Source organism: Mesocricetus auratus, unplaced genomic scaffold, assembly GCF_017639785.1.
Source record: "Mesocricetus auratus isolate SY011 unplaced genomic scaffold, BCM_Maur_2.0 Super-Scaffold_100691, whole genome shotgun sequence".
Classification (NCBI taxonomy): domain Eukaryota; kingdom Metazoa; phylum Chordata; class Mammalia; order Rodentia; family Cricetidae; genus Mesocricetus; species Mesocricetus auratus.
Window position 1 is genome coordinate 43,116,672 of NW_024429267.1, and position 26,711 is coordinate 43,143,382.

The window sequence follows — 26,711 nt, forward strand, 5'->3', positions numbered from 1 at the left end:
CAAGAGAGGCAAGGCAAGGGTATCTTGAGGTCAGCAGTGGTCAAAGAGAGGTCTAGCATCCATGAACCCTTCCACGGAAATCCTTAATGTTAAACCTGTTTCCATAGTAACACCAAGACATCGTTTCTCTTTTGATTCTCATTCTCTCACTCATGAACAATGAAATTTTCCCAAGGGTGAATAAACCACATTGAGTACAGGAGCAAATATGAGAACCCAACTTTCTCTTCTTCCTGTTGAGGTTCTGTTGCATACAAATGACAAATAAAACTCTCCTCACTACCTTCTTGAATGGAAAATACAATTATTTCCCCAATGAAATCCTATTTTGTCATGTTGTAGGTTTTGTCATCTAAAAACTAACACACAAAATGAATATTTTAAATGTATAAGTTTTATGGTGTAGTATGCAATCCACATAAAATGTTTGGGAGGACGCCGGGCGGTGGTGGTACACGCCTTTAATCCCAGCACTCGGGAGGCAGAGGCAGGTGGATCTCTGTGAGTTCGAGGCCAGGCTGGACCGACAGCCTCAAAAACAATACAGAGAAATCCTGTCTCGTAAAACCAAAAAAAAATGTTTGGGAGGATCCCCAACACTTTTTAAAATCTAAAGGAATATTAAAACCAAAAGTCTAAGAACTATTGTTGTAGGATTCACAAGAGAGTGCTAAGTTCTTTTGCAAACCACAGTGATAAATAAATATCTTGTCAGGAAGTCACATTTTTTGCTTGCTTTATCCTGTTCAGCAGTCATCTACCCAAGGTAGATATCTTTGAAATCTGAGAAGCATTTGTCATTAAGAGCCAGCACGTAAAATAAATTATATTTGTGAAGAACAACATTTATCTAATGTTAATGCAACTCACTTAATGGAGAGAGCTTTTATAACTTCTTTAGTTATATTAGCATACATTTATTATATTAGTAGGCAGTTGGCAATTAACTTAACAGGAAGGCACACAGTAGAGAAGTAACATACATGTAGTAACCACTTAGGAACATGAAAGCTAATTAGAATGTTTCTTCTCCTCCCTTCCCTGAGAAAGTATCCATACTGGTATAAACAAACTGCTTCTTCCATTGGACTCCACATCTGTAAATGATGTCATCACAGACTGTACTTTAATAGTCCCATGCTTGATGGAGTAATAGGTGACTAAGCAGATCTGTCTCTAAAATAGAGGTTGTCAAACTTTTCCTGTGAGGTATCGTAGGCTTTTCAAGCCATATGGTCTTTGTTCCTATCACATAGCTGTGTCTTAAAGCCTGAAGGCAGTCATAAATGAAACATAAATGAATGGGTGTGGCAATGTTCCAATAAAACTTTATTCATAGAAAACAACAGCTAGATTTGTCTCTCATGTTGTATTGGTTGAGTCCTGCTTGAAAGTGATGTGAAATCTTTTTCACTGGCCTGTGTTTCACTATGTTTGTGTAAGCTATCTGGGAACTGTGGGCCAGTCTGTATGAATAATGGAAAAGTTATACTTACTGAGCACCCCCAATGTACCAGGGATCAAGTATCTACCCCACACCATCCCTAAGGTACTGACTGTATTTCCAATGGTAGGCGCTTTTTTTTTTTTTTTTTTTTTTTTTTTTTGGTTTTTACGAGACAGGGTTTCTCTGTATTGTTTCGGAGGCTATCGGTCCAGCCCAGCCTCGAACTCAAAGAGATCCGCCTGCCTCTGCCTCCCGAGTGCTGGGATTAAAGGCATGCGCCACCACGGCCCAGCCGGCACTTTTATTTCTAACTTTACAGACAGAACACAGGGAGCTTAAAAGTTTGCCCACAGTCACAAAGCGAACTGGCCATGGAGTCTGGATACGTCAGCCTCTTGCTTCCAGTTCCTCTACAAACCAGGGTTCTGGTTCAAAGACTACCATGGGGGATACGCACTGCTCATTTTTCTCTTTGTTTCTTCATAGGAACTAAACTTTTAAAATTTGTTTACTAAGGATCAGGTTTCCACAAGATTTTTTTCATGCATGTTTGGTTTTGGCTGCTTCTCCTCCCTCACGAGGACATAGTTCTCTACTCCCCCTTTTCTCCTCTGTACCCTTTTTATCCCCACTATCCCCCATTCCACTTTGTTCTGTTATCTTCCCCATGCCCTCCCATTTTCCATGGAGTATTTCTGGTTTGCTGGCCTTTGTCCACACTTATTCTCACCAAGATACACACATTTGACGGAAGCTAGAAGTTGTGTATGGGAGAGAATGCGTTTATCTATCCGAGCCTGGACTGTTTGGGTCGCTATGCTGCTTTTCAGTTCCATCCAGTTTCCTGCACATTCTGCAGTTTCGTGTTTGTTCATGGCTGAACAGAGCTCCACTGTATGACTGTGCCTCATTTCCATTATCCTTCCAGTGGACACATCTGGACTGATTTGATTTCCTGGCTATTGTGAAAAGAACAATAGAAATTGGATTGTTATAGATCTCTGTTAAAGAATGTGGAGCATCTTGTTTTCTTTTCTTTTTTTAAGGACAAATATCTGTATGCTAATCTGATATACATATTCAATGTGTAATGAGCATATTATGCAAATTAGCATTTTCAACTCCTCAAACATTTGTTATTGCTATTTGCTAGAAACTTTTTCAATCTTCCTTTATAGTTCTTTAAAATACCACAAGCTTCCTAGTCACCCCACATTGTTCTAGAACATCAGAGCAGGCCTTTCTCTGTATTTTCTTTTTGCTACCTTCCTTCCTTCCCAGTCTTTAGTGGCCATTATTCTTCCCTCTCACTTAAGCAAATTTCTTTCATAATGGATTACAGAACAAAGTAATATGGCCTACAGGATTTTAAATAATACACCATAGCAGAACTTGAATAAAAGGCCTGATCCATTCACCTTACTACAGGGAACTGTTCCAAAGGACAATTTAGTGCAAAGAAAACTGAAGAGTCCAGATTAATGTGACCAAACAACTGTGCCCAGGGTTGTGATTTTGAAAAGAATGATTATCTACAGTGATACCTTTTGAATTGTTTTTTAGTGGTTTTGTTTCCAGGAGTCAAATGATCATCATCTCCGTATTTGGATAGACCTTCACAATGTCTGTGTGACTTGTTTCTCCCTCTGATAAGTCTCAGAAGCCAGCATTTGCGAGTATAGCAGGTGAAAGACACCAAATTCATGTGGACAGCACTTCTACTCTCCCCACACTGCTATAGAGCAAGAGTCATGCTCTCCTCACTGTGGATGGGACACTGAGGCCATGAGACATTAAGTCTGTGCTCAGGATCATCTAGAGTTGATGTGGGAGAATCTGGATTTGAGAGTAAAGCTAAAGTCACACATTGCATATTAGATCTTTACATACATGAAGCTGGAGACTGCTTAAACTTCCTTTCACACTCTGATACCCTCACAGCATCTTTGTGCCAACCATTGTCAATTAAAGAAACAGTTCCCATATCATAGGTATGAAAGAGATGGTTTATTCTGGAGCCAAATATGAGGGACCATGGCCTGGAACATGGATTTTGGTTTTTATGCTAATACCATGCTTCAACAAGGGAGCCATTTCATCAACTTTTTACAGCAACAGAATTTAAACAGGCATGAAATAAAAACACTCTTCAAACCTAATGACAGGTACCTCAGGTAGGCAGTTAGAGCAAAGCAAGGGGGGAACTCTGCCACTAGCCCCCAATGCTATCAGCAGTCTTATCCCTTTTGTTGATGGAATTAGGGGTTCATACATTCCAAAGGCTCTACCTAATGGTCACAAAAGATGTTAGGTCATGTACAGAGAGAGAAATAAGTGACTACTAAAGGAGCAAAAGTTCCCTCTAGGATAATTTGGCTCTGGTTTGCAAAATGCTAACCTTTCCACATCATTGAAGTTCTAATTAGCCAATAAGCCTTGGCAGACACAGCTTCCTTCCAGGAATTGTCATTCACAGCCTGAACAGTGTTTTTAAACAATGTGAAATGAGGAGCTGGAGAGATGGCTTGACAGTTAAGAGCACTGGCTGCTCTTTTAGAGGTCATGAGTTCAATCCCCAACAATCACATGGTGGCTCATAACCATCTATAGTGGGATCTGATGCCCTCTTCTGGGATATATGCAGATAGAGCACTCATATACATAAAAATAAATAGGTAATTTTTAAGTGAAATAAAATACAACATCTGCATGTGACCAAGTGAAAAGTAAGAGAATACTGAATTGTATATACAGTATATGTATATTTACTGAAATACTGAAATACTGTTGATATTATGGCAAATTATAATATTTTCACTTCAGTTGTAACAGAAAATGTCCAGAGCTCTTAAGTTGGTATCTCTTTATTCTCTCTCTCTCTCTCTCTCTCTCTCTCTCTCTCTCTCTCTCTCTCTCTCTCTCTCTCTCTCTGTGTGTGTGTGTGTGTGTGTGTGTGTGTGTGTGTGTGTGTGTGTGTCTGAATAACCTTCAGCCTTCAGGAGTTATATTTTGGGTCCTAGAAACCAAAAGGATGTTTGACTTGGTGACAGGCACCTCACCCACTGAGACACTTCACCTGCCCTTTAGTTGGTTGTTTTGGAGGAGAGGCATGGTGATACAAGGAGATGAAGTTGTGGCTTTAGCTTTTACCTCCCCTCTCAATCCTTCTCCTAATCTTATAAGGATCCATCCTTTCCACAAGGTGTCCCTTGTGAGTCCCCTCATCCCCAGTGTCCCCACCTCTCCTCTATCATATGAACTGACTTACTAAAGAGTAATGCATTTCTCTGAAAAGAAAATGCAGACACAGCCCCATGAGATCAAGTTGTGAATGACTCCCAAGAAGAGAACAAGAAGAGAGAAGGGCCTGTTCTCAAACCAGTGAATCCCACTCATTGTCTCAGTGGAACCCTTCTATATCCCATGAGACCTTTACACTCAGTGTTGTGAGACACTGTTCTTGAGAGACATGATGAGGCATCTGCTCATCTCAGATAAGGAACCATTACAAACCAAAGTCAGAATAAGACCAAAGTCCGACTTGGTGGACCAATGAGTTTTGTCAGGGTTACTTAGAGGAATATATGGGAGGGCCTATTTGACTCAAAGACAGCTGTATCACCAAACCCCAGCAAGAGTGACAGCTCACAAAAGCTGGAAACCTAGAAGGCACATACTGTGCAACCTGCAGGAAGTTGAACAGGTTGGTTGGGTGTCCTTTCCAGGTGGTTCCGTTGGTCTGACTCTTGTGTACACTCTGCTTCTCCCAGACTGCTTTTCAGGTCTGAGCCTCTTCCCAGCAGCTCAGTTTGTCTGGGACTATCTCTCAGCAAACATTAATATTTATAAGTGCTCTTGGGAAGCGAGGGGCCTAGTGAATCTGGTCAATTTCAGGAACTTCCTGAAGCAGTTTCAATTGTTTACTTCATAACAAGCTTCCCTGAAAGATAGACTATTTTACTTCCCTTCAAACATCTCTTGTTTCACCTCCCTGTAAACATCTTGTCTTAAGACATCCCACACTGATCAAGACTCCCTGAATGTGGGTGTCAGTGAGGAGGCCTAGGTAATCTATTGAGCCTAGGTAGTAGATCAGTATTTATCCCAGGTATACAAATGGACTTGGACTCCCATCCAACAATGTGAGATGCACTCTCACCCTGAACTCTTGGGGGAGGGTCTAGGCCCTACCCTGGATTAAATGACAGACTATGGACACCCCCATGGAGGGCCTCACCCTCCCTGGGAAAATGAGAGGATATTGTGGGGAGGTTGGTGGGAGGGAACGGGAGGAGGAGAGGGAAATGGAGAGGGACCTGGGATTGACATGTGAAGCAACCTTGTTTCTAATTTAAATTTAAATTTAAAAATAAAAGCGTATAAAAAACAAAAAAGTAAATAAATAAATAAATAAAAAGACATCCCACTGTTTCACCTCCCCTTTAACATCCAGTGGTATATTGAGATTCCATCCAGGATGGAAGGTTTTAATCTGGAAAGAAACATCTATGCAACACTCTGGATCATTGAGACAGATTTGAAACTCTGAAGTCTTGAATAAACCTGTTGCCTCCCACCAATTTGGTTTTTTGTAATGTAGTGTTTTATTTCTTCTTTGAGAACTTCATTCATGCATACAATGTATTTTTCATCATATTCACCCACTAATTTCTTCTAGATCTATCCATCCCAATCCCTCCCAACTGTCTGTCTGTCTATCTGTCTGTCTGACTCGGTCTCTCTGGCTCTCTATCTTAATTAGTCAACTGATTCCAATTTGTGGAGCCATTTACTGGAACATGGGACCACACACTTAAAGAAAATTGAATCTCTGCCCCCTGCTTCCCCAGGCCATAAACTGCCAATAGATCCTCCTCTCAGCATGAAAGCCCATAAGCCCCTCCCCTCTCCATGATGGAATGTTGACTTGGCTTAAGGTTATGCAAGCATTGTGCAGGCAACCACAGCTTCTGTGAGTTCTTGAGTGCAGAGGTCCTGCTGTGTTCAGAAGATGTTTTGTTTTTCACTGTGGTCTTCCCTGACCTCAAGCTCTTACCACTTCCCCTTGCACAATGATCCCTGAGCCTTGTGGATAAGAGTAGGATATAGATGCCCCACTGGTGGCTACACACTCGACAGACATTTATTCTCTGTACTCTGGCTAGTTACAAATTCCATATTAACTACCAACCACTGCCAAAAGAAACTTCTCTAATGACATCTGAGAGCTACGTAGTTGTTCTATGAGGCCTCCCACTGACTTCTGTCTTCTAGATTTCCAGGAGAGAAATGAACAATACAAATTTCGTATTCCAAGCACTAGGTTATAGATGGGGGTTGTGCTTGTCCCCCCATTTCTATTTTTATCTTATATTTTTCCTCCTTTTCCATTTTTAAGTAAAAATGATGATAAGAGGAGTTTTCAATTATCAATAAAGAGGAAAAAGGAGAACAATTCATAGAGTTTTTCCATTGTGGTCAGCAATTTTTAAGTATAACTCATAAACATCCCCTGATGGGCTAGAAATCTGTTTATGGGCACACAGGAATAAGGTAATGTGGTCCATATCCATAAGGGAAGAGGGAGGAGAGGGTGACAACAATATTATTAGATGTATATAGAAACAGAAATAGACTGAGATGCAAATGTCTTGACAGGTGCATGCAAATCAGCTATAGGTATGTCTGAAAGACAAATGGGCCATTTCCGGGTGAGTAAAGGTTCGTGGGTTAGGCTTATGGAAAAACTAGACACTGTGGGTTCTTAGTAAGAGGGGGCCTGTGGTACTCTTGACCATTCAGGTATTGAGAGAAAGGGCTAGTGTTTGATTCTCAGGTTGAATAGGGAGGAATGCAGCAGAGAAGGGGGTTCTCATCTCTTCTCTTTCTAGGTTATTCTAGAAAGTCTCTAGACTAATATTTTTTAATATTTGTATTTAAATAATTTTTTCATAAAATATATTTTGATCATCTTTTTCCATGGCCCTACTCCTCCCATAACCTCCCCACCTCCAAACCCACTGAAATTCATGTGTTCTCTCTTTCTCAAAATAAATAGATAAACAAACCAAAAAAACATTCAAAATGAAAAACAAGACAAATAGAAAAGGGCAAAATATGCTTAAACAAGATGAAATTATACACACCCATGCACGCACATGTGGGCGCACACACACACAGCAATAACAAACCATTCTGTCTATTTCGTTTGTGTTGGACAACTACTTCTAGGCAACTAGTGGTCTGCTCTAGAGTGTAGTTAGTAGATATACCCAATGGCACTCCACTGGGAAAAAATGATTGATTTTTCCCTTTGCCAACAGGTATCAATTGCAAATAGCTTCTTGGTTAGGTGTGGGAACCTGTGTCTACTTGTCCCTCTCTGTGTTGGGACCCCACCTGACTTGAGCCTGTGTGTGCTTCTATAATCTCTGTGTGTTTGTGTTACTGAGGGTTTCTATTGCTGTGAAGAGACACCATAACCATGACAACTCTTATGGAGCAAAGCTTTCATTGGGGCTAGCTTGCAGTTTAGAATTTAGTCCATTATTGTCATGGTAAGAAGCATGGCAGCACGCAGGCAGACATGGTGCTAGAGGAGATGAGAGTCCCACATCTTGATCCACAGGGAACAGGAAGTGAACTGTGTCCCACACTGGGTGCAGAGAGACATGAAAGCCCGCCTCCACAATGACACACTTCCTCCAACAAGGCCACATCTACTCCAAAAAGTGGCACACTTCCCAATAGTAGCACTCCCTATAGGCCAAACATTCAAACGCATGAGTCTATAGGAGTCATACCTACTCAAACAACCACAGTGTTCATATGTGCATCACTCCTACTTAGACTGCTATTCATGACAAGTAATTGTGCTGTTTTCCTGCTCGCTGTCCATTGGTAGCTCTGTGCTTTCTCTCCAGGATAGCAATGACCCAATGAACATCAGTGGCCTTTACTGTGGAGCCAACTTTGCCAGCATTGTCTTCACCCACCAGTCACATACATGGTTAAACAGCTTCCTCTACTCCTCTCATGTTTATTCTTTCACAGGATTCCTGCTCTTTAGCAAAAGTCATGTCAATTCTTACACTTCTCACCAAACTTGATCATATTTAGAGACTACTAGTGTTCCTTTCATCGTAATATTGGCACAAAGGCTTTATGGCCTTCACAAACCCTGAAAACCCTTCACTGAGCTCAAGGTGAGGACGACTGCTAATGACATTGATAGAGAAGAGAATTTTACAAGTAGAAGCCAAAGGGAAATAAAATAATATCAGATGACAGCTTGTTAACTTGATGACTGTTAGGGTAAATATGGGTTTAATTCTATTTTGTTACAGATAAGGGTGGGGTTTGTAAGAATGTGTGAGTAAGCCAGGCAGTAGTGGTGCACGCCTTTAATCCCAGCACTCGGGAGGCAGAGGCAGGCGGATCTCTGTGAGTTCGAGACCAGCCTGGTCTACAGAGCAAGTTCCAGGACAGCCTCCAAAACAATACAGAGAAACCATGTCTCAAAAACCAAAAAAAAAAAAAAAAGAATGTGTAAGTCTATGAAATAGGTGGCTTCCTATTCTATACCAAGAGCGGTTCATTCATTCATTTCTATGTTCATTCATGAATGCTCTCCTTCATAAACACTAGTTACTACTAAAGTATATACATGGTAAAATATTGAGAAAGCGAACAGTAAACATGTAAGTAGAAACAAGATATAGTTCCTCCTTTCTGAGAATTCACTAACTACTTATAAAAAAGTATAAGGAGGATGTGAATTGTTTAGTTTCTAATGCTATTAATGAAGCACCTATTTATATTGGCTCGTCCTCCTCCTAGGGGCATCCATAAACATTAGAAAAGATACAAGGATCATCTGTCTGTGAGTTCTCAGGCAGAGAAGGGACCTAGATGAAGGTGAAGGGATCCAGAACTGAGCAGAGAAGAAAGCCAGCAAGATAATTCAGATATCCTCTGGAGGTTTCCAATGCAAGGCCAGTTCCTTAAATAACATGGATATAGAGACTACAAAGACTACTATGACGTATCTAAAAAAAAGATACTGAGCACAAGTTTTAATGGACTTATGTGATAGGGAACGAAAAGCTGGAAGTTCGGGGCCACAGGAGAACAGGGATGCTGCAGAGGAGGAGTGTAGCAATGGGCTTCACCTCTCAAGGCCTTCTCTAATTACCAAACAGAAATAGAGAAAGTGAACGCAAACCTAAAGCCCAAAGAGGATAGAGACTACCAGAGGCACAGGGAGCCTTGAGTCCTCACTGGGGAGAGCCTGCTCCATAAACACTCTGGCTTTCAGATAATCCCTCTCCAACATGGCGCCCAAGAAGGGAAGGGCTCGGAAATAAATGGATTCTATTTATTAAAGACTTCTGAAGAAACCCAACCTTTGAATGGCTTAATCCTGATTAGATTCAAGACATTGCCCACATTCTAGCTCCTTTAGAGATACTGAGGATGAATCTAAAACCTTTGTAATCTTCCTCATGTGGTGTTTATTTCATCAAACTTAACAGATAGTGGAGACAGATGCTTAAGTGATTCAGACATCACAGCGGTCAGAGTTCAGTCTAGTAAATACTTTACAAAGACCTTGGAGTTCAGAAACAGCTAATTCCAGGCCCAGGTAGTGGATTAGAGGGGCAAGAACATAGCAAGGATGGGTGGTGCCCATTGCCTCAAGGCAAGGAAGAGAAAGTGGTGAAGTTGAGGCTGACCTTCTGAAAAGAAATGGCAAGCCGGCCTCCATTCCACAGGAAGTCAGAGGGTAGACTGTGATAATTAAGACTACTAGGGCTCAGCACTAGATCAAGTTCAGAACCGAAAAACAAAGAAACCCTAATTCTGCCTATCTATTTTAGGATTTCTTCAGTAAATCTGACCCATTTCTGGAAATTTTCAGAATGAATGATGATGCAACTCAGCAGCTTGTGCACCGGACAGAGGTAAGAAGCCTGTGGTTCACGATGAGCTGGGAGATGCATCCGTATTCCTTTCCATTTTTGTAAATACTTTTCAATTGTTTGATGTTAAAATATAATTATATCATTGTCCTCTTCACTGTCCTCTCTCCAATGACTCCCATGTACCACTTAGCTCTCTCTCTAATTTATGATCTTTTTCTTTAATTGGAGTTTGTGTGTATGTTTCTATATTATTCTTAAATATAAAAATACAACCTGCTTAGTCCATAAAATGTTGCTTGTATGATTTCAGAGCTGATCACTTGGGATTGGAAAACCAATTGAGGGGCTCTTCTCTGGGATGACTATTTCTCCTGCTCTCACTGTTCCTTTGTTGTCTATAGTTCTTTATCTAGGGTTGGGGCCATAATATTCCCCCTTCTGTGTTCACTTACTGCCTGTAGACAAAGATCTGGGCCTTCTCTCGCCTCAAGATGGTTCTCTTCATTTTAGACTTGAGCTTTTACTAAATTTTTAAATTTGTGAATTTTATATGTTTGAAGAAAAGACACCCCCCACCTTCTAGATGCATTTTCATGTTGTTGACTTTCAACACAGCCAACCAACAATTTATTTAGTTCGAGTCCTAGAACCCACATGTAAAAGGAAAAACCTGACCCCTGCAAACTTGTTCTCTGCCCTCAGTCTACGCACTGCCATGGATAGACAAGCACACGTTCACATGCAAGTGTGTGTGTACACAAAGTAAATGTAGAAGACATTGACTATGATATGAGCTGACATTTAATGAGACACCTGGGAACGAAGCATCATCTGAAACGATTTCCATGCAGTATTTTATTTCTTGGTGCTTTGTAGAAATACTGTTATCCCACTTTCCAGTTGAAGGAACTGGGCTTTGGGGCAGTTACATCATTTCCCACGTTTCACAGTTGGCAAAGGGTGGGACTGAGATTTACATAGAAGTTGTTTGAGTCAGCTTCACTTAGTTTATAAGGAAATATGCTTTCATTTTACTTAGCCTGGAGCTGTCATGTGAGCTGCTGCCCTGCTACCACAGGGTCAAGCTGTGCTCCTTCTCACTCATTTTCTCTCCTCACAGTTCCCTGCCCACTGCTTTTATTATCACTGTGCCCAAATACCAGCAGGAGCAACATCAAGGCTGAGAGCTTTGTTTTTTCTCTTGCTGTTAAGGAATACAACCTACTGTGGAAGGGGAGGCCCAGGAGCTGGGGTGGCTCTGTCCAAGGCACACAAGTTTGCAATGGAACTTAACTATGTCTTGGAGGATGCAGAGACAGAACCAGAAACAGGGCCCTGCCTTGTGGTCAATATCTCCCAGCCAGGCAGTATTTCCCAAAGTTTCCACAGGCATCCAAAAGATGCCACCAACTAGGAACAAGTGTTTAAATATGTAAGTCTGCGGGATACATTTCAGACCCGCACTACAACAGGTCCTAACCCTTATCCCTCCCTACCCTAAACCCCTGATATGACTATCTCATATATATAACTAGTGCCTAGGTGGTTAACTTCCATTCTCTACTTTGTAGGATTTAGCATCACCTAGAGAGAGAGAAAAAACCAATAGAACAAGCACCTATAGGGTTGTCTTAGAGTTTCTATTGCTGTATCAAGACATCATGACCATGACAACTTTTTGTAAAGGAGAACATTTAATTGAGATGTCAGCTTACAGTTTCAGATGTTTAGCCCATCACGACAGGGAGCATGGCAGCATATAGGCAGACATGATGCTGGCTACATCATGATCAGAAGGCAACAGGTGATGGTCTGTGACACCGGGAAGTAGCTTGAGCATAGGAGACCTCAAAGCCAACCCTCATAGTGACACACTTCCTCCCACTAGGCCACACCTATTCCAACAAAGTCACACTTCCTAATAATGCCACTCCCTCTGGGGGCCATTTGCTTTCAGACCACCACAGGGGTGTATAAGGGCACTTCCAGGAAGGATCAACTATGGCTGGGAAGAGCCATAGTAGATGTGAGCAGCACAGTCCTGTGGCTTGGAGTCTCAGAATGAATAAAAAGGAGAAAGCAAGCAGAGTGCCAGTATTCCTCTCTCTCTCTGCTGTCTGACTGCTCATGCAATGTGGTCTCACACCCCCACTGCTATGCTCTCCCTGTTACAATTACAAAATAGACCCTGTGTTAGTTGCTTTGGTAGGCATTTTGTAATCATAATAAGGAAAGTAATTAATATAGCAACAGACTCCAATCTCTATTATTTTACTAGGTTTGTAAGCCACAGCATGAGGAATTCTCTCAGAAGGAAATAGAATACTGTGCTAAATGACCTGACACTCAGAGAAGAGCCTGTATATGTCAATGGCAAAGGAAAGGGGACACCATATTCCTACCATCACCTTATGTTTCATGAACATGCTGTTTCATGAAACAGCAAAGGGAGGCTCTGTCATTCTTATGGTTGGCAAGAATTAAATAGTATCAAATAAGCCAATAGTAGATAGATATGATCTGGTACCAAAATATGTTTTTAATTAAAGAATAGATAGGTGTATAGAGTTGGCTATATAAACAGGGTATGCTGAGGAACAATATGACTGTCTGGGCTCCAGTCCCTGGAAACTTGACTAACAGATGGAAAGCACAGGCTCCTTTAGTGCTCCCCTGTCAACATCACCAAATATTTTGCTGATATGAAGGTTCCTAAGGTCAAATCACTTTGGGGAAGATAGAGTAGCAGTGTCCATTCATGCTTTGCTGCAGGCAGTGAACTGAAAAGAGAAGAGAGATAAAAACAGTATATTGTTATTTTCTTCTCCTCTAAGATCTTCTTTTCCATGGTTCCTGCCAGGTGTTCTGCAATTGTTGATACTGGGAATTTTTTCTGTTCCCAAGAAACTATGCAGTTTCTGTCCCCTGTCCCAGTGCTGGGGAATTCTTGGCATCTCATAGTATTATTGATTACTGAGTTTTATAACAGATCAAACAACATAGCATTGATGGTTTCTCTTGTTTACTCAGTAGTTTCAAAATAAACACATGGTGTTATTCTCTTGGGGTACAGACACACACAAACATACACATTCACACATGTACACTCATGCATGCATACATATTTAAATTTTTAGTTGAAATTTGATTTGCTATTGAATTTTCTCCAAAATTTTTAATCTTTGACATGTTTATACAAATGTTATTAGTAAATGTAAGAAATTAAAATGAACACAGGCCATATTATCCAATTCTATCCCTCTCACAATAATTTGATGGTGCTCAGGATATCAGGAATCAGGACAAAGTCACAACGGAGCATTGCTTCTGTATTATAACATGTTAAAATAAATTTAATAATGAATCTGTGATTCATAATTAATCAATAATTTATATTTACAGTAAAGAATTCAGTAGAAGTGTGAATCATTTATGAAATAATTACATTATTTGGAGACACAATTATCTTTAAAAAAAATCTACAGACATCTATCCACAAAGACTTCATATGAAGAAAGATTAACATGGCAGAGTTCAACTTAACAAATTAATTTTATTTCTGTGTTCCCAAAAGCAGTAGTTCTTAGGCTTTAATCACCAGATAACCCGGGAGACCTCCCTGAAAAGTATCTGTTTACAGAATTTGTGTTTGCATGAAGTCTCCAGAAACATAACACCTTCTAGTCCAGGAATCACAATTTGATAGCCCCTGACCTAGAGTGTGTGCCTGGTACTTATTCATACTTAACCAGGCCAAATGATTGGAACCATCAAAAGATAATATTCAGTCAAGGTCATGATCTGTACACTGGTTTTAAACAGATTTTACTGTATTACTGATTTAGTTTATAATCTGAAGAATTACCATGTTATGTCTTTGTAAATATTTTAATTTAGATGTGATCAGCTAATATAAAACTGCTGTTAGTATTCTTCATCTAGAAAATTCTTTAACTCTCCATCTGATATGACTCAAGTCACAGATTACCAAAGCCCTCCCATCTATTTGTGTCATATAGTGTATTTTAGTCATTTGTCACCTTTTAACCCCCCCCCTTTGGTTTTTTCGATACAGGATTTCTCTGTATTGCCTTGGAACCATGAACTGCTCATAGCCCTTTAGCTAGGGGTGCTGATAATTTAATAGTACCTCTCCATCCTTGCCAAATACCTCTCCTCTGCTGACTCCAAGGCAAAAAAATCATGCCATAAGATTGATGGTCATGTGGGGATGGGAAATCCTTTATCAGTGGCCAGAGGCAACCTTGCCTCAACACCAGGCCTTTTGCTCTAGAAGAGGTCGTCTTCCATATCCACATGCTAGGCAATGTCACTGTCACTATTCATAAAACAACATCTGGGCCAGTGACCGCAGGAGTCCTGCCCATAATGACATACTTTGTGGCTACTCTTAAAATACTCACTACTCTCAAGTTTTCATCAAGTTACATGCGCCAGACACTTGTCCTTTTCATAAGCACTGCTGGGGCTTCTCAAGTAGTTTTATGTTGAAGTATGAAAATGTCAAGCCTTTCCTCTTCAAGCCACTATTCATGCCTTTGTCTTCCCAGGTTGTGATGAATAACTTGAGCCCAGCCTGGAAGTCATTCAAAGTTTCGGTGAATTCTCTATGCAGTGGAGATCCAGACCGCCGGCTGAAGGTTAGTTAGATCCATAGTTGGAGACGTAAATCTGAAAATGTATTGAATCTTCTCTCTTCTTTTCACATTAATGTTGGCACACAGGATTTCCTGTATCACTCTTTCCAACCCTCTCACGCTTTAGAATCTTAATGGAAAAAGGGCAAGTGTTTCCTTCTGCCAGAGCTATCGATGCTCATACAATAACCCAAAATAAATCCTACTGTATTATGTCAAAAGATAGGGCCTGCGGCTTCTCAGAAACAAAATGTGGTAATAACTTAAGAGTATAATTGGAAGTTTCTGGAAAATATTTCTGCATTAATTATCTTTGGTTATATAATGTGTTACTCGCCCCCCCCACATACCACTGTGCTAGTTTGACACAGTAAACATGTTTAGCTTATAACTTTGTGCATTGGCAAACTGGGTTGGGCCAGTATAGGAGGTTCTTAGACTGAGGTCTCTTGGTCTCTGTTAGACATTTGTGTTCTACTGCCCATGAACAGGGTGACAACTTCTGGAGGTTGGCAGGCTGTCATATGCAACGGTGGGGGGGGGGAATGGAGGTTGAACCTTGGCTCTTATCATCATATACGCTGTCTTAAATTTTATGTGTCATAAAAGAGGCCCAAACAGAAGCTGCAAGGCCTCTAAGTACAAAGTTCCAAATTCAAGCACAACAGATTCTTACCTCTCCATGGTAAGAATTGCAAAGTATTAGGACCATTTTTAAAATCTACCACAAATGTATGACCACTATGCGAATGTATAAATGGGGGCATGATGGGGGAAGTCCATACACTAGAAGGATCAGAAATCATTGGAAGGAGAAAACAGACTGACTACCCAAAATCTCTTCCTGTGGACACCTGCTGTGGTCAATTGGCTGGTCTGCCCTTGGCGTAGAAAGCTTAAGAAGTTCGATTGCTAATACCACAGGGCTGCCTCTATTAATTCAGGATGACTAACTAACTCATTGCACAAAATGCCTGTAAGCCAAAAGTGCAGCTGATTAATGTTCCATGAGCAGCATGATTATCAAGTAGATTCAGGGTCCCATCAGATTCCCTAAGACATTGTATTGTGAGCAAACCAGGAAGACAGTTGTTAGAAGGCAAATAGTAAATAGAGTCTGAGGACCCAGGGAGACGTGCTGGATAACTCAAGACATTAGCTTCAGATGCTGAAAGTCAAGAGTATCCTCCTCCAAATGTGGACAAAAGAAATGGTCCACCCCCCACTCAAAATAAATATCTGAGTTTGCCTTTTAGGGAGCCCATTCTCATGAAATTGTGAGAAGGACACTATCTTGGTATCTTTCCTGTTGCTGTGATGAAAATCTTTTAGCAAAAGCAACTTAAAGGATGAAGTGTTTATTTTGGCTCACAGGTCCAGGATACAGTCCATCATGGTGGGGAGTGAAAGCGTAAGACACTTGAAGCAGCTTGTCACGATGTACCTGCAGCCAGAAGAGGGCAATGAATCATGCATGCTAGTGCTCAGCTCTCTTCCTCCACTCTTACACAGTTCAGGTCCATCCACAATTAAAATGGGTCTCCCCACATCAATTAACATGATCAAGATAACCCCCAAAGGGATACCTAAGAGATCATCTCCCTTCTGAGTGAGTCACAATTTTGTCTAGTTGACAGTCAACACTGCTGTCATACGCACTGGCGCCATTTGCCTTCATAACTGCATTCCTCTCACCCCATTCACTCTGAAGACCTTTCTGGTGGATAACATTCTTTTACTTTCAGTGTTTATTATTCAGGTTAGGATCCCATCTTTTTGGTTAGTCCTAATCTACTTAATGTTGTGTATCTTTGCTTAACCCCACTCTGTGTGAAATTTGAAGGTGAATTGTCAGTGAAGTTGCTGACTTTCATGTTGCTAATGACAAGTCCAAGTTCTACCTCTATCTCTTACAAAAAAAAACAAAGTTATTTTAGGAAAACCTCTGGAAACTCTCATAGGACTTCTGACTGGGTTTGTTCGTAGAAACTCCTTTTCAAGATGCCTGGGATCTTAGGGTATAGGTGGCAATTACCAACTGCTCTAAGCAGTGCTCACCCAATCCAGAACGATAAATGTCTTCCCTGGGCTAGTAATAAAAATAACACCTCCTTTGATGTTTTGTCATTTGGAGTTACTGAGTGGGGAAAAAAAGTGTTTAATACAGCTGAGTGACTGAAAATGTAAATAAGGAGCCCTTTGAGGGTTGTTGAGGGCTCTGAGATCTCTGTAGGAATAAGAACTCATAAGACACAGATGAAAAGTAGAATGAAGCAGAAAAAAGGAATAAGAGAGATGGCTGGAATAATGAAAGAAGAAAGGAGAAAAAAAGCAGAATAGAAAAATAGAAGGCGACTGAGTTTCTCAGCATGTTCACAGCTGATGTGTTGGGTATTGTCTTAGGGGATTGTGCCATGTATTATACAATGTTAGTGTTCTCTCTCTCTCTCTCTCTCTCTCTCTCTCTCTCTCTCTCTCTCTCTCTCTCTCACTCTTCCCTCCCTTCCTCCCTCCCTCTTTCACCAATTTGAAAACTCAAAATATATTTAGACATTGAAAAATGTTCCCTAGAGGGTAAAATCACTTTTGGTTAAGAATCGCTTGTACAGACCAGTGTTCTCAAATTCCTGACATGTCCATAATGCCCACAGGACTTGTTAAGATAGCAATGGCTGAATCTCACCCCAACCCCCAGTTTCTGATTCAGGAGGTATAGAATGGGCTTAAGAATCTGCATCTCTATCCTGATGGAATTCATGGCCCTGTTCCAACGACTTTGAGATTCAGCACTGGAGGCTGTCATTGGTTTCCACACTGCCCTTCCTCTTCCTGCCTTCCTCTCTTTCCAACACTCAGACCCAGGCTGTCCTCTCTCCACATGCAGGGTTAACAAGAATTAGTTCTCTGACCTGGGATGCTCACCTCATTCTCCTGCTTTTCCTGGAGCATACTGCTTGCATCTGAGTCTCTTCAGTCTCCTTCCACTCAAAGAAGACCTTCCTGGGTGCTCTAATATCTATGGGGTGCTTCCTAGCCTCACTTACCAATACTTTCTTAACCCTTGTTAAAGTGAGGTGTGCACGTGTGTGTGTGTGTGTGTGTGTGTGTGTGTGTGTGTGTGTGAGAGAGAGAGAGAGAGAGAGAGAGAGAGAGAGAGAGAGCATCCTTACATATGTGTACCTACATGTAAAGGCCAGAGGACAACTTGGTCTTTTTCCTTAGGTGGTACCCACCCTCAAAAGACAAACCAGGGTCTTTCACTCACAGGAACTCACTAAGCAGCCTAGGCCGGCTTGCCGGTGGGCTCTAGCAGTCTGCTTGTCTCCACTGTGCCAGTGCTGGGATTAAACATGCACTACCACACCCTGGCTGTTTTACTTAATGTGGGCCTTAGGGGTCAAATTCCAGTCTTCATTTCTGATAAGCAAGCTCTTTGCAGAATGTGCTCTCATCAATTCTCAGTCTTCCTGCAATTGTCTGAAGGTATCTCTGTTTCCCCAGACGATGTTGCTTCTCCACATAGAAACTATTTATTCACTGTACATCCAGACACCTAGCACATCCAGAGCTTGCCCGCAGTTCATATGCAGTAACTGTTTCTGGCATTGACCTGTGAAAGAGTGAAGATGGCGCAGAGACATTAGTGAAATATTCTGAGCCTCATTTTGAGGAGCCCAACTCCCACTGACATGCTGGCCCTCCAGTGACACTTACCTGCTCACCCTAAAGTAGCCTCTTCTAAAAGGCAGGATGGATTTGTGTACAGCTTTTTATTTATATTTATTGGTTATTTTGCTTCAAGAGAGGCTATGTCATTCTAACATGGCCTTCTCCAAAGAGAGCAGTGTAATGCTGCTAGACAGGAGCTCTGATCATATGGGTATTAGTCTCCCAACCAACAAAAATGAAAAGCTAATTTCTGGAATCATCTGTCTGGTTAGATTTTAATCCTAGTCTCAATACATACATTAAAGGCTTTTCTTATTTACGCAACATCATCTACATGAATATCAACTTTAAGTAACTGGGTTGCTTATCTGTTTATTTGTTTATATGTTGGTTTAGTTAGAACTCCTACCCATGACTAAAGGCAAAATCATGACTAAATGACTTTTTCAAAACTTATTTATTTAGTATTAAAACAGGCAATTTTAAAAGTGCTGTGACACTCCCCTCTTCACAGCATCACACAGGTTCAGCAGTCATTGATCACGCCAACTTCGTGCCATCCACTCCCTGAATTTCCCATACCCCTCATGCCTCTGGGTCATTTAAAGACAAATCGAGCCCAGGGTCAATGCCTGTGAAGCCCAGTGAGCAGACAGAAGGCATATAGAGCTTTTAGGGATACCCACCCCCAATGTATCTTATTTCTTTTTAAATTACCAAAGAAAAGAATATTTCAAATTGCAAAAAAAACATGTATGTGTTTTACTACATCATAAAATGGTGGTGTTTAAAGGCCCATGGGAATCTACTATGGAAAGCCATAAAGGAAAAAAAAGCCTAAGGCTAAGGAATACCATGCCATGGCCCTGTCTTAGCCACCCTATTTCCTGACCTGAAAATACTCCAGGATGTACTACTGAAGGATAAAGTTCCTTCCAATAAACACAACCATGAAACCATCTCCTGCCCAAGAATATTAACTGGAGGTATTTGATGCTATCAGATATCCTGCCTCCTATGCATATCTGCCTCTCTCCTAGTGATTTGCTAACTTGCTGAATAAACAGTTGGATTTTCTGTTTTCTAATGTGTGCATGTTTATTTGTATGTTCACATGTGTGTACATACATATACCTTTGGGGCCAGAGGAGAATGCGTGGGTGGGTACCCTTTTTATCACTTTACACCTTGCTCCCTTGAGACAAAGTCACTATTTCTGGAGCCAGGCTGACAGCCAGCAAGCCCTACCAATCCTTTCTCTGCCCCACCCACACAAAATGCTGGGGTGATCAGCGTGTACACTTGAGACCACATGTAGCTTTTTACATGAGTGCTAGGGGTTTGAACTCATACCTATGTAGCAAGCTCTCTTACCCACTGAGAGGTGTCACCATTCCATTTTTTTCTGGTTTTATATTATACTTTAAACAAGACACAGGATGCAGATGAGTCTCTTTTTATGAGCTAGTTTTGTTCCCTCTTTGAGTTTTTAGTTTTCTTCTCTGTGCAGTTTTCTTAAAGAAAACACCAAAGACAATTTAAGCTGGAGAGGATGTGGAGAGAAAGGAACACTCCTCCACTGCTGGTGGGAATGCCGACTCATACAGCCTCTTTGGAAATCAGTATGGAGATTCCTCAGGAAAATGGGAATTAATCTACCACTAGACCCAGCAATTCCACTCTTAGGCATTTATCCAAATGAGGCAGGTTCATACAACAAGGGCATCTGCTCCACTATGTTCATAGCAGCATTGTTTGTAATAGCCAGAACCTGGAAGCAACCTAGATGCCCCTCAACTGAAGAGTGGATAGAGAAAATGTGGTACATTTACACAATGGAGTATTACTCAACAGAAAAAAAAACAATGGAATCTTGAAATTCGCAGGGAAATGGATAGCACTGGAAGAAACCATCCTGAGTGAGATAACCCAGTCGCAAAAAGACAAACATGGTATGTACTCACTCATATATGGATTTTAGATATGGATCAGGATAGTGCCAGTCTGCACTTCCACAGATAGAGTGTCTGGGAAACAGGAAAGAACCTAAAAGATATGCATATATGCATAGTACCCAAGAGAAGAGGATGGAGACAAGATCCTCTGAATGGATGGGGAACACGGCGAGAGGTCGGGGGGGAGTGGGACCCGGGAAGAATAGAGGGGGTAAAGAGGAAGGGAGTTGGTCATGGGGGAACAGGAAGTTGAGGGGGTGGGGGTAGAATAGGGGGAAGAGGGAATCATAGGATCGAAGACAGATCAGGCACCAGAGTGACCTCGAGTGATCCAAAGGTATAACATCAATTGGCAAGCTAAGCAATAGTGGAGGGACCACCTCTAATGCCCATTCCTGATAATGAACTTGATGTCTATAACCATCCGGGAGCCTTCATCCTGTGACTGATGGAAGCAGAGGCAAACACACAACTAATCACTGAACTGAACCCAAGGAACCCAGTGACAGAGAGAGAGGAGTGATGAGCAAATTGGCAAAGAATGGGCTGGCAAAACCAGCAGAGACAGCTGATCTGAACAGGGGAGTGCTCTTGGACCCCAGACCGACAGTGGGGAGGCCAGCATGGGACTGATCTGGACCCCCCAAATGTGAGTGTCAGTGAGAAGGCCTGGGCAACCTATGGGGCCCTGAGCTGTGGATCAGTGTCTATCCCTGGTATACAAACTGTCTTCATGTGCCTATAGCACAAAGAGAGATGCTCTCTCAGCCTGGACTCTTAGGGGAGTGCCTTGACCCTACCAAGAGTAAAATGACAGACTCTAGATATCCCCTATGTGGAAGGATTTGGCAATAGCTTGGGAGGGAGGGGGGAAGGGGAGTGCGGGAAGAGGGGAGGGAACTGGGATTGACATGTAAAACAAGCTATTTAAAATTAAAATAAAAAATGATTAAAAAAAAAAAAGAAAACCCCAGGATGGTTTCTCCTAAAGTTTCCTGCATTCTCTGCTGCCTATAAATGGGTCACTGGAGCCTGAACACACTCAAGTTCTATTTCCTGATGAGAATGCCCTTGGTATTATTAAGAATTCATGGATTTTCTTATGAATGTTTCAGTCTATTTCAGCTATTATTAATCCTTTAACATGTTGTATCATTCCATATTTAAGCAAAGAAAATTCCTTTGAGTTGCCCCTCGAGTACTTCTAACATGAACCTCATACCTTGGTGCTTAACAGTTTCCTTGCTTTCTGAACCAAAACATTGAAATCATGAATTTTAAGGTTTTATATTTTTTCCTAATATATCTGGATGTCAAGTTGTTGAATATCTCTTGAACCCATTCCTCCTGTATTTGAGTTATTAAAAAATAAATCACCACAGTAAACATACTTTTTGACTCAAACAAAATGCTTCATTTTCTGTTACTGTAACATTTAACAAGAAAAATGTCTACATGTAAGATATTTTATGAGGTCTGAGACCCTGAATCACTTAATGTTCCATTAAGGGAAAAATACTCCCCAAAAACAATTCAATGAAATGTGGTAGTCATAATCTCCTTTATTATGACCAACACACTGCTCCTACACAAGTCCCAATTTTTTAGATCCAGTGTGGTATTCACCAAAGATTCTTCCAGATGGGGGGCTCTTAGAGAAATAGCATTTTCTGGGTTTCCTTTTGTTTGTTTGTTTTGTTTTGATACGTGCAAACCACAGACAACTTGAACTAAAGAGGCCATTTCTATGCTTAGGATTATTGGGAGCTGTAGTTTAGAGCCTGGTATTATTGGGCAATTGAAAGCAACTTTACTTCCCTCTCTACTGCTTTGTAATTCTCCTCTCTCTCTCTCTCTCTCTCTCTCTCTCTCTCTCTCTCTCTCTCTCTCTCTCTCTCTCTCTCTCTGTGTGTGTGTGTGTGTGTGTGTGTGTGTGTGTGTGTGTGTGTGTGTGTGTGTGTTGGCAGGGGTGGGGGAGGCACTTGAATGTTTATAGTCCTAGTACATTTTCTTTTTTTCCCCTTTAAATTAGAAACAAGCTGGTTTTACATGTCAAACCCAGTTCCCTCTCCCTTCCCTCCTCCCCTGCCCCCCCACTGGCCCCTTATACTATCCCCTTCCTGCTCCCCAGGGAGAGTGAGGCCTTCCATGGAGGGTCTTCAAAGTCTGTCATATCATTTGGAGCAGGGCCTAGGACCTTCTCTATGTGTTTAAGCTGAGAGAGTATCTCTCTATGTGGAATGGGCCCCAAAGTCCATTCATATACTAGGGATAAATACTGATCCTCTCCCAGAGACCCCATAGATTGCTCAGGCCTCCTAACTGACACCCACGTTCATGTAGGGGGTCTGGATTGGTCCTATGCTTATTTCCCAGCTATCAGTCTGGGGTCCATGAGCTCCCTGTTATTCAGGTCAGCTGTTTCTGTGGGTTTCTCCAGTCTAGTTTTGACCCCTTTACTCATCACTCCTCCTTCTTTGCAACTGGATTCCGGGAGTTCAGTTCAGTGTTTAGCTGTGGGTATCTGTTTCTGCTTCCATGAGCTACTGGATGAAGGCTTTAGGATGACATATAAGGTAGTCATCAAACTCATTATCAGGGAAGGGCATTTAAATTCAAGGGCTTTCCTTGTCGTAGCCTTCTGGGCTTAGGATTGCTGGTCTTGTGCCTGTCACTAACTCACTCTGTCTAAATGTTCAGAAGTTTACAGGAGGATTGAAGACTCATCCAAGTCTCTTGATTCAATTATCCATGGTGCTAGAATTCTTGACTCCAGTGGAGTAGATGGCACCCTTGATCCCTGATCCTACCTGAGATCTGCAATCAATACCACGATGTGGAAAGCAGTGTTAAATAATTCAGGAATCAGCTAGGCTTCTGAACTGAGATGGGGTCATGGCTTCTTCATCTTAATATTTCTTCCTTTTCATTAATATTGTCCTACTTCACAAATGAAGAATTAGGGATTCTGCTTTGTAGAAAATCATTTAAGATTACACAGCTAAATAAGCATAGTCTTATCTTAAACTGTGTTTCTAATGCCCATTGTCTCTGCTAAAGAACAGATATATTTATGGAATGCTTGCCAGGCTCCAAAGAACTGTGCTAGGCACTTAGCTTTCATTTTCTCACTAAACTCTGTAATTATCTTAGCTTAAACAATCCAGCAGGGGGCTGAAGAGATGCCTCTGAGGGAAACGTGCTTGCTGTACAAATATGAGGGCCTGAGTTAGGGTCCTTAGCACCCATTACAAAGCATGCACAACTGAATGCATGTGCAATCCTCACCCCAGGGGCTACTGCAGGAGAGACAATGATCCCCCAGCCCACTGGCCAGTTAGTGTAGATGATCAGTAGTGAGCTCCAGGCTCAGAGATAAACATTGTCTCAAAGCATCAGGGAGAGAACAATTCAAGACAACACTGGCATCTTCCACCAGTCTACACACATATGCACATATACAAGAAATAAAAAAGCAATCCTATAGTAACAGAGAGCTGCCAAGTAACTCAAGTTTATGTCTTGCTCATATAACACGCACATATTAAATAAAACATTCAAAACAATGTCTGCTTCTCCATGATTCGAGAACTCAGGCTTCTGCTGGATGTGGTGGTGCATGCCTTTAAGCCCATCACAAGAGAAGCCTCGAGGCTGGTACTCAGGTTCCTAGTCCTTGTAGCTCATCCACACCCTACTACTCATTTGCATCCAAGAAACAGAAAGAAGAAACTTTGTGTCTCTAGACATTTTAGCTGAAACCAACTACTAGAACTGACTACATCCAATTGAGTAACTTACAGTTGATCTGAAAGGAGGCAGTTTCCTCATATTGAAGCTAGTTCTATTACTGGAAAGTGACAGGTGATCAGCTTTGGGGGTGAAATCAGAGGAGAAATGACACTGTTTGTTTATTAAAGGAAACTGTGGTGTGATTTGAATCTAAAAAGCCCACCACATACTCATAGTTGGGTGGCTGGGTTCCCCACTTGGAGTACAAATTTGGAGGCTCTAGAGTCTTTCGTTGTGGGGTTGGGGCCTGTCTGGTGGGTGTGGTCCACTGGGGAAGGTTATAGCCAGTTGTAGTGCCAGTGTGTTTCCTGGTCAGCCAGCAGGGGAGGAGTATCTACCACGTACTTCATGCCATTGACTCCACAGACTGTAGCTCCCTGAAACCAGGAGCCTAGGCAAGCCTGCAGTCTCTCAAGTTGTTTCTGCCGGGTGTTTTATTATAGGGATGTGAAAAATAGCTAATACAGAAGAGAATAGTTGGAGTGGGAACTCGGGGAATCCCTTGATACAGTATTAGGATAATCCTAACTACTGAGAGACTCACTATTCAGTTCAAGTGATGCTGTGTGCTGGCCACAGTGGTCACTCATTCCTGAGTTTATTTGTTAGTTGGTCGGCCTGCTTGTTTGCTAATCCGAGCCACTCACTCCATCCTTTATCGTACTATTCTGTTAACCCTGAAACTGAAAACGTTGCCTCCAAAGACTTTGGTGCTTGTTTTTTCTGCACGGTTAGAAATGTTTTAACCTGGTCCTGTCAACAGGAAGGTCAAAATGGAGAGGCCTTTGCTGCAAGTCAGTTCTGCAGGGTATGCATTCAGATCTGCTTCCCACAGCTTAAATGTTAAATAGCAATGTGTTGGGGGAAGGGGGAGCAGGGAAGCACAGTTTGTGGCTGTTCTATGATGTTTTTCTCCAGAAAATATTTTCAATAGAATCTTCAAATAAATAATAAGAGAGTTATCTCTGAGGAAGAGAGTCCCTGATGCCCAGGGAAGTAATTCCCACTCACAGAGATGCTTAAGCAGAACAATCCCAGTAGTGGCCTCCTCCAGAGCTGGAGGAGGTAGCAGCTTCTCCTCATCATACAGTGTTCTAAGATTTCACCTGCCTGCAACAGGTTCAGCCATCAGAGCATCAGAGCATGGCTTCAGAAGGTCAAGGCTATGCCATGTATGTGAACATGAAACAAATTCCTTAAGTTAGTATCAAGGCTATGCCATGTATGAGAACATGAAACAAATTCCTTAAGCTGCATGGCAAGGCTATGCCATGTAGGAGAACATGAAACAAATTCCTTAAAGTCATTGTCAAGGAAGAAAACAAGAACCTTCTTACTAACCTTGTATGAAACTAATTATTTGTTCTCTGAGAACAAGGGAATTGCCTTCTTTTATGACTTTTTTATGTAGAAAGGAACACAAATACTTTCTAACTATCCCAATAAAGAGAAGAAATGGATGAGATCAGGCAAATTACGGTGGTACTAGTGGGGTGGGGGTGGTGCATGCCTTTAATCCCCATACTTGGGAGGCAGAAGCAGGCAGATTTCTGTGAGTTTGAGGCCTTACTAGTCTACAGAGCTAGTTTCAGGACAACCAGAACTATACAGAGAAACCTGTCTCAAACAAAACAAAACAAAAAACCAAGAGAGAAGTGGGGGATAGTATGAGAGACACATGGAGAGAGAGCAAACAGTGCATTGGTCAGCCACACCTCTGCCTCATGCAGTTAGAAATAAACGAGGATGAAATAGAGAGATGCCTCCTCACGTTGTCTACAGAGCTTCTCATGTCTGGGATTTCCAGCCAGAGCCTGGTGTAGACTCCAGCTTCTTCGGTGAAAGGAATCTGAATTTGTCCAAATACTTGACAGGACCTGAAAGAATTGACTCACACAAGAGGCAAATATATAAGGCCAGAGGCCAAATGCTAATTTATAAAAAATTAATAAAATGTTAATAATTGATTTGACAAAATTGTATTTCCCACACTCCATACAGCAAGGGAACTTCTCTGGTGTCTGAACACTAGTAACTAGAATACACAGCCTCGAGGGCTCTCTTTATGAAAGCTGATGTTTCTCTGAAATAACTCTCCTCCTGTCTTGCTTGATGATTCTGTTGAAGATGCTTTCCAGAGAGAAATGCTCAGGATAGCCATAGGTGGGGAGTCCCCTCCTCCTCAGTAAACCACATGCATATGTAGGGCTTATGTTGTAGGAGAGAGGCTGCCTACCTATCCATACCTTGCAGAACTGACTTGGAG

The 26,711-nt window shown here is 41.6% G+C and overlaps 1 protein-coding gene across 4 annotated transcripts in view; it reads left to right on the plus strand.

The window, feature by feature from the left end:
• Positions 1 to 26,711, plus strand: part of Cpne4 (copine 4) — a 473,640-nt gene that overhangs the window by 341,671 nt on the left and 105,258 nt on the right. For all 4 annotated transcript variants that reach the window (XM_040739639.1, XM_040739636.1, XM_040739638.1 and 1 more), the window contains exons 6-7: positions 10,327 to 10,410; positions 14,943 to 15,032. In XM_040739639.1, coding sequence (XP_040595573.1) covers positions 10,327 to 10,410; positions 14,943 to 15,032 — 174 coding nt within the window. The remainder of the gene's footprint in view (positions 1 to 10,326; positions 10,411 to 14,942; positions 15,033 to 26,711) is intronic.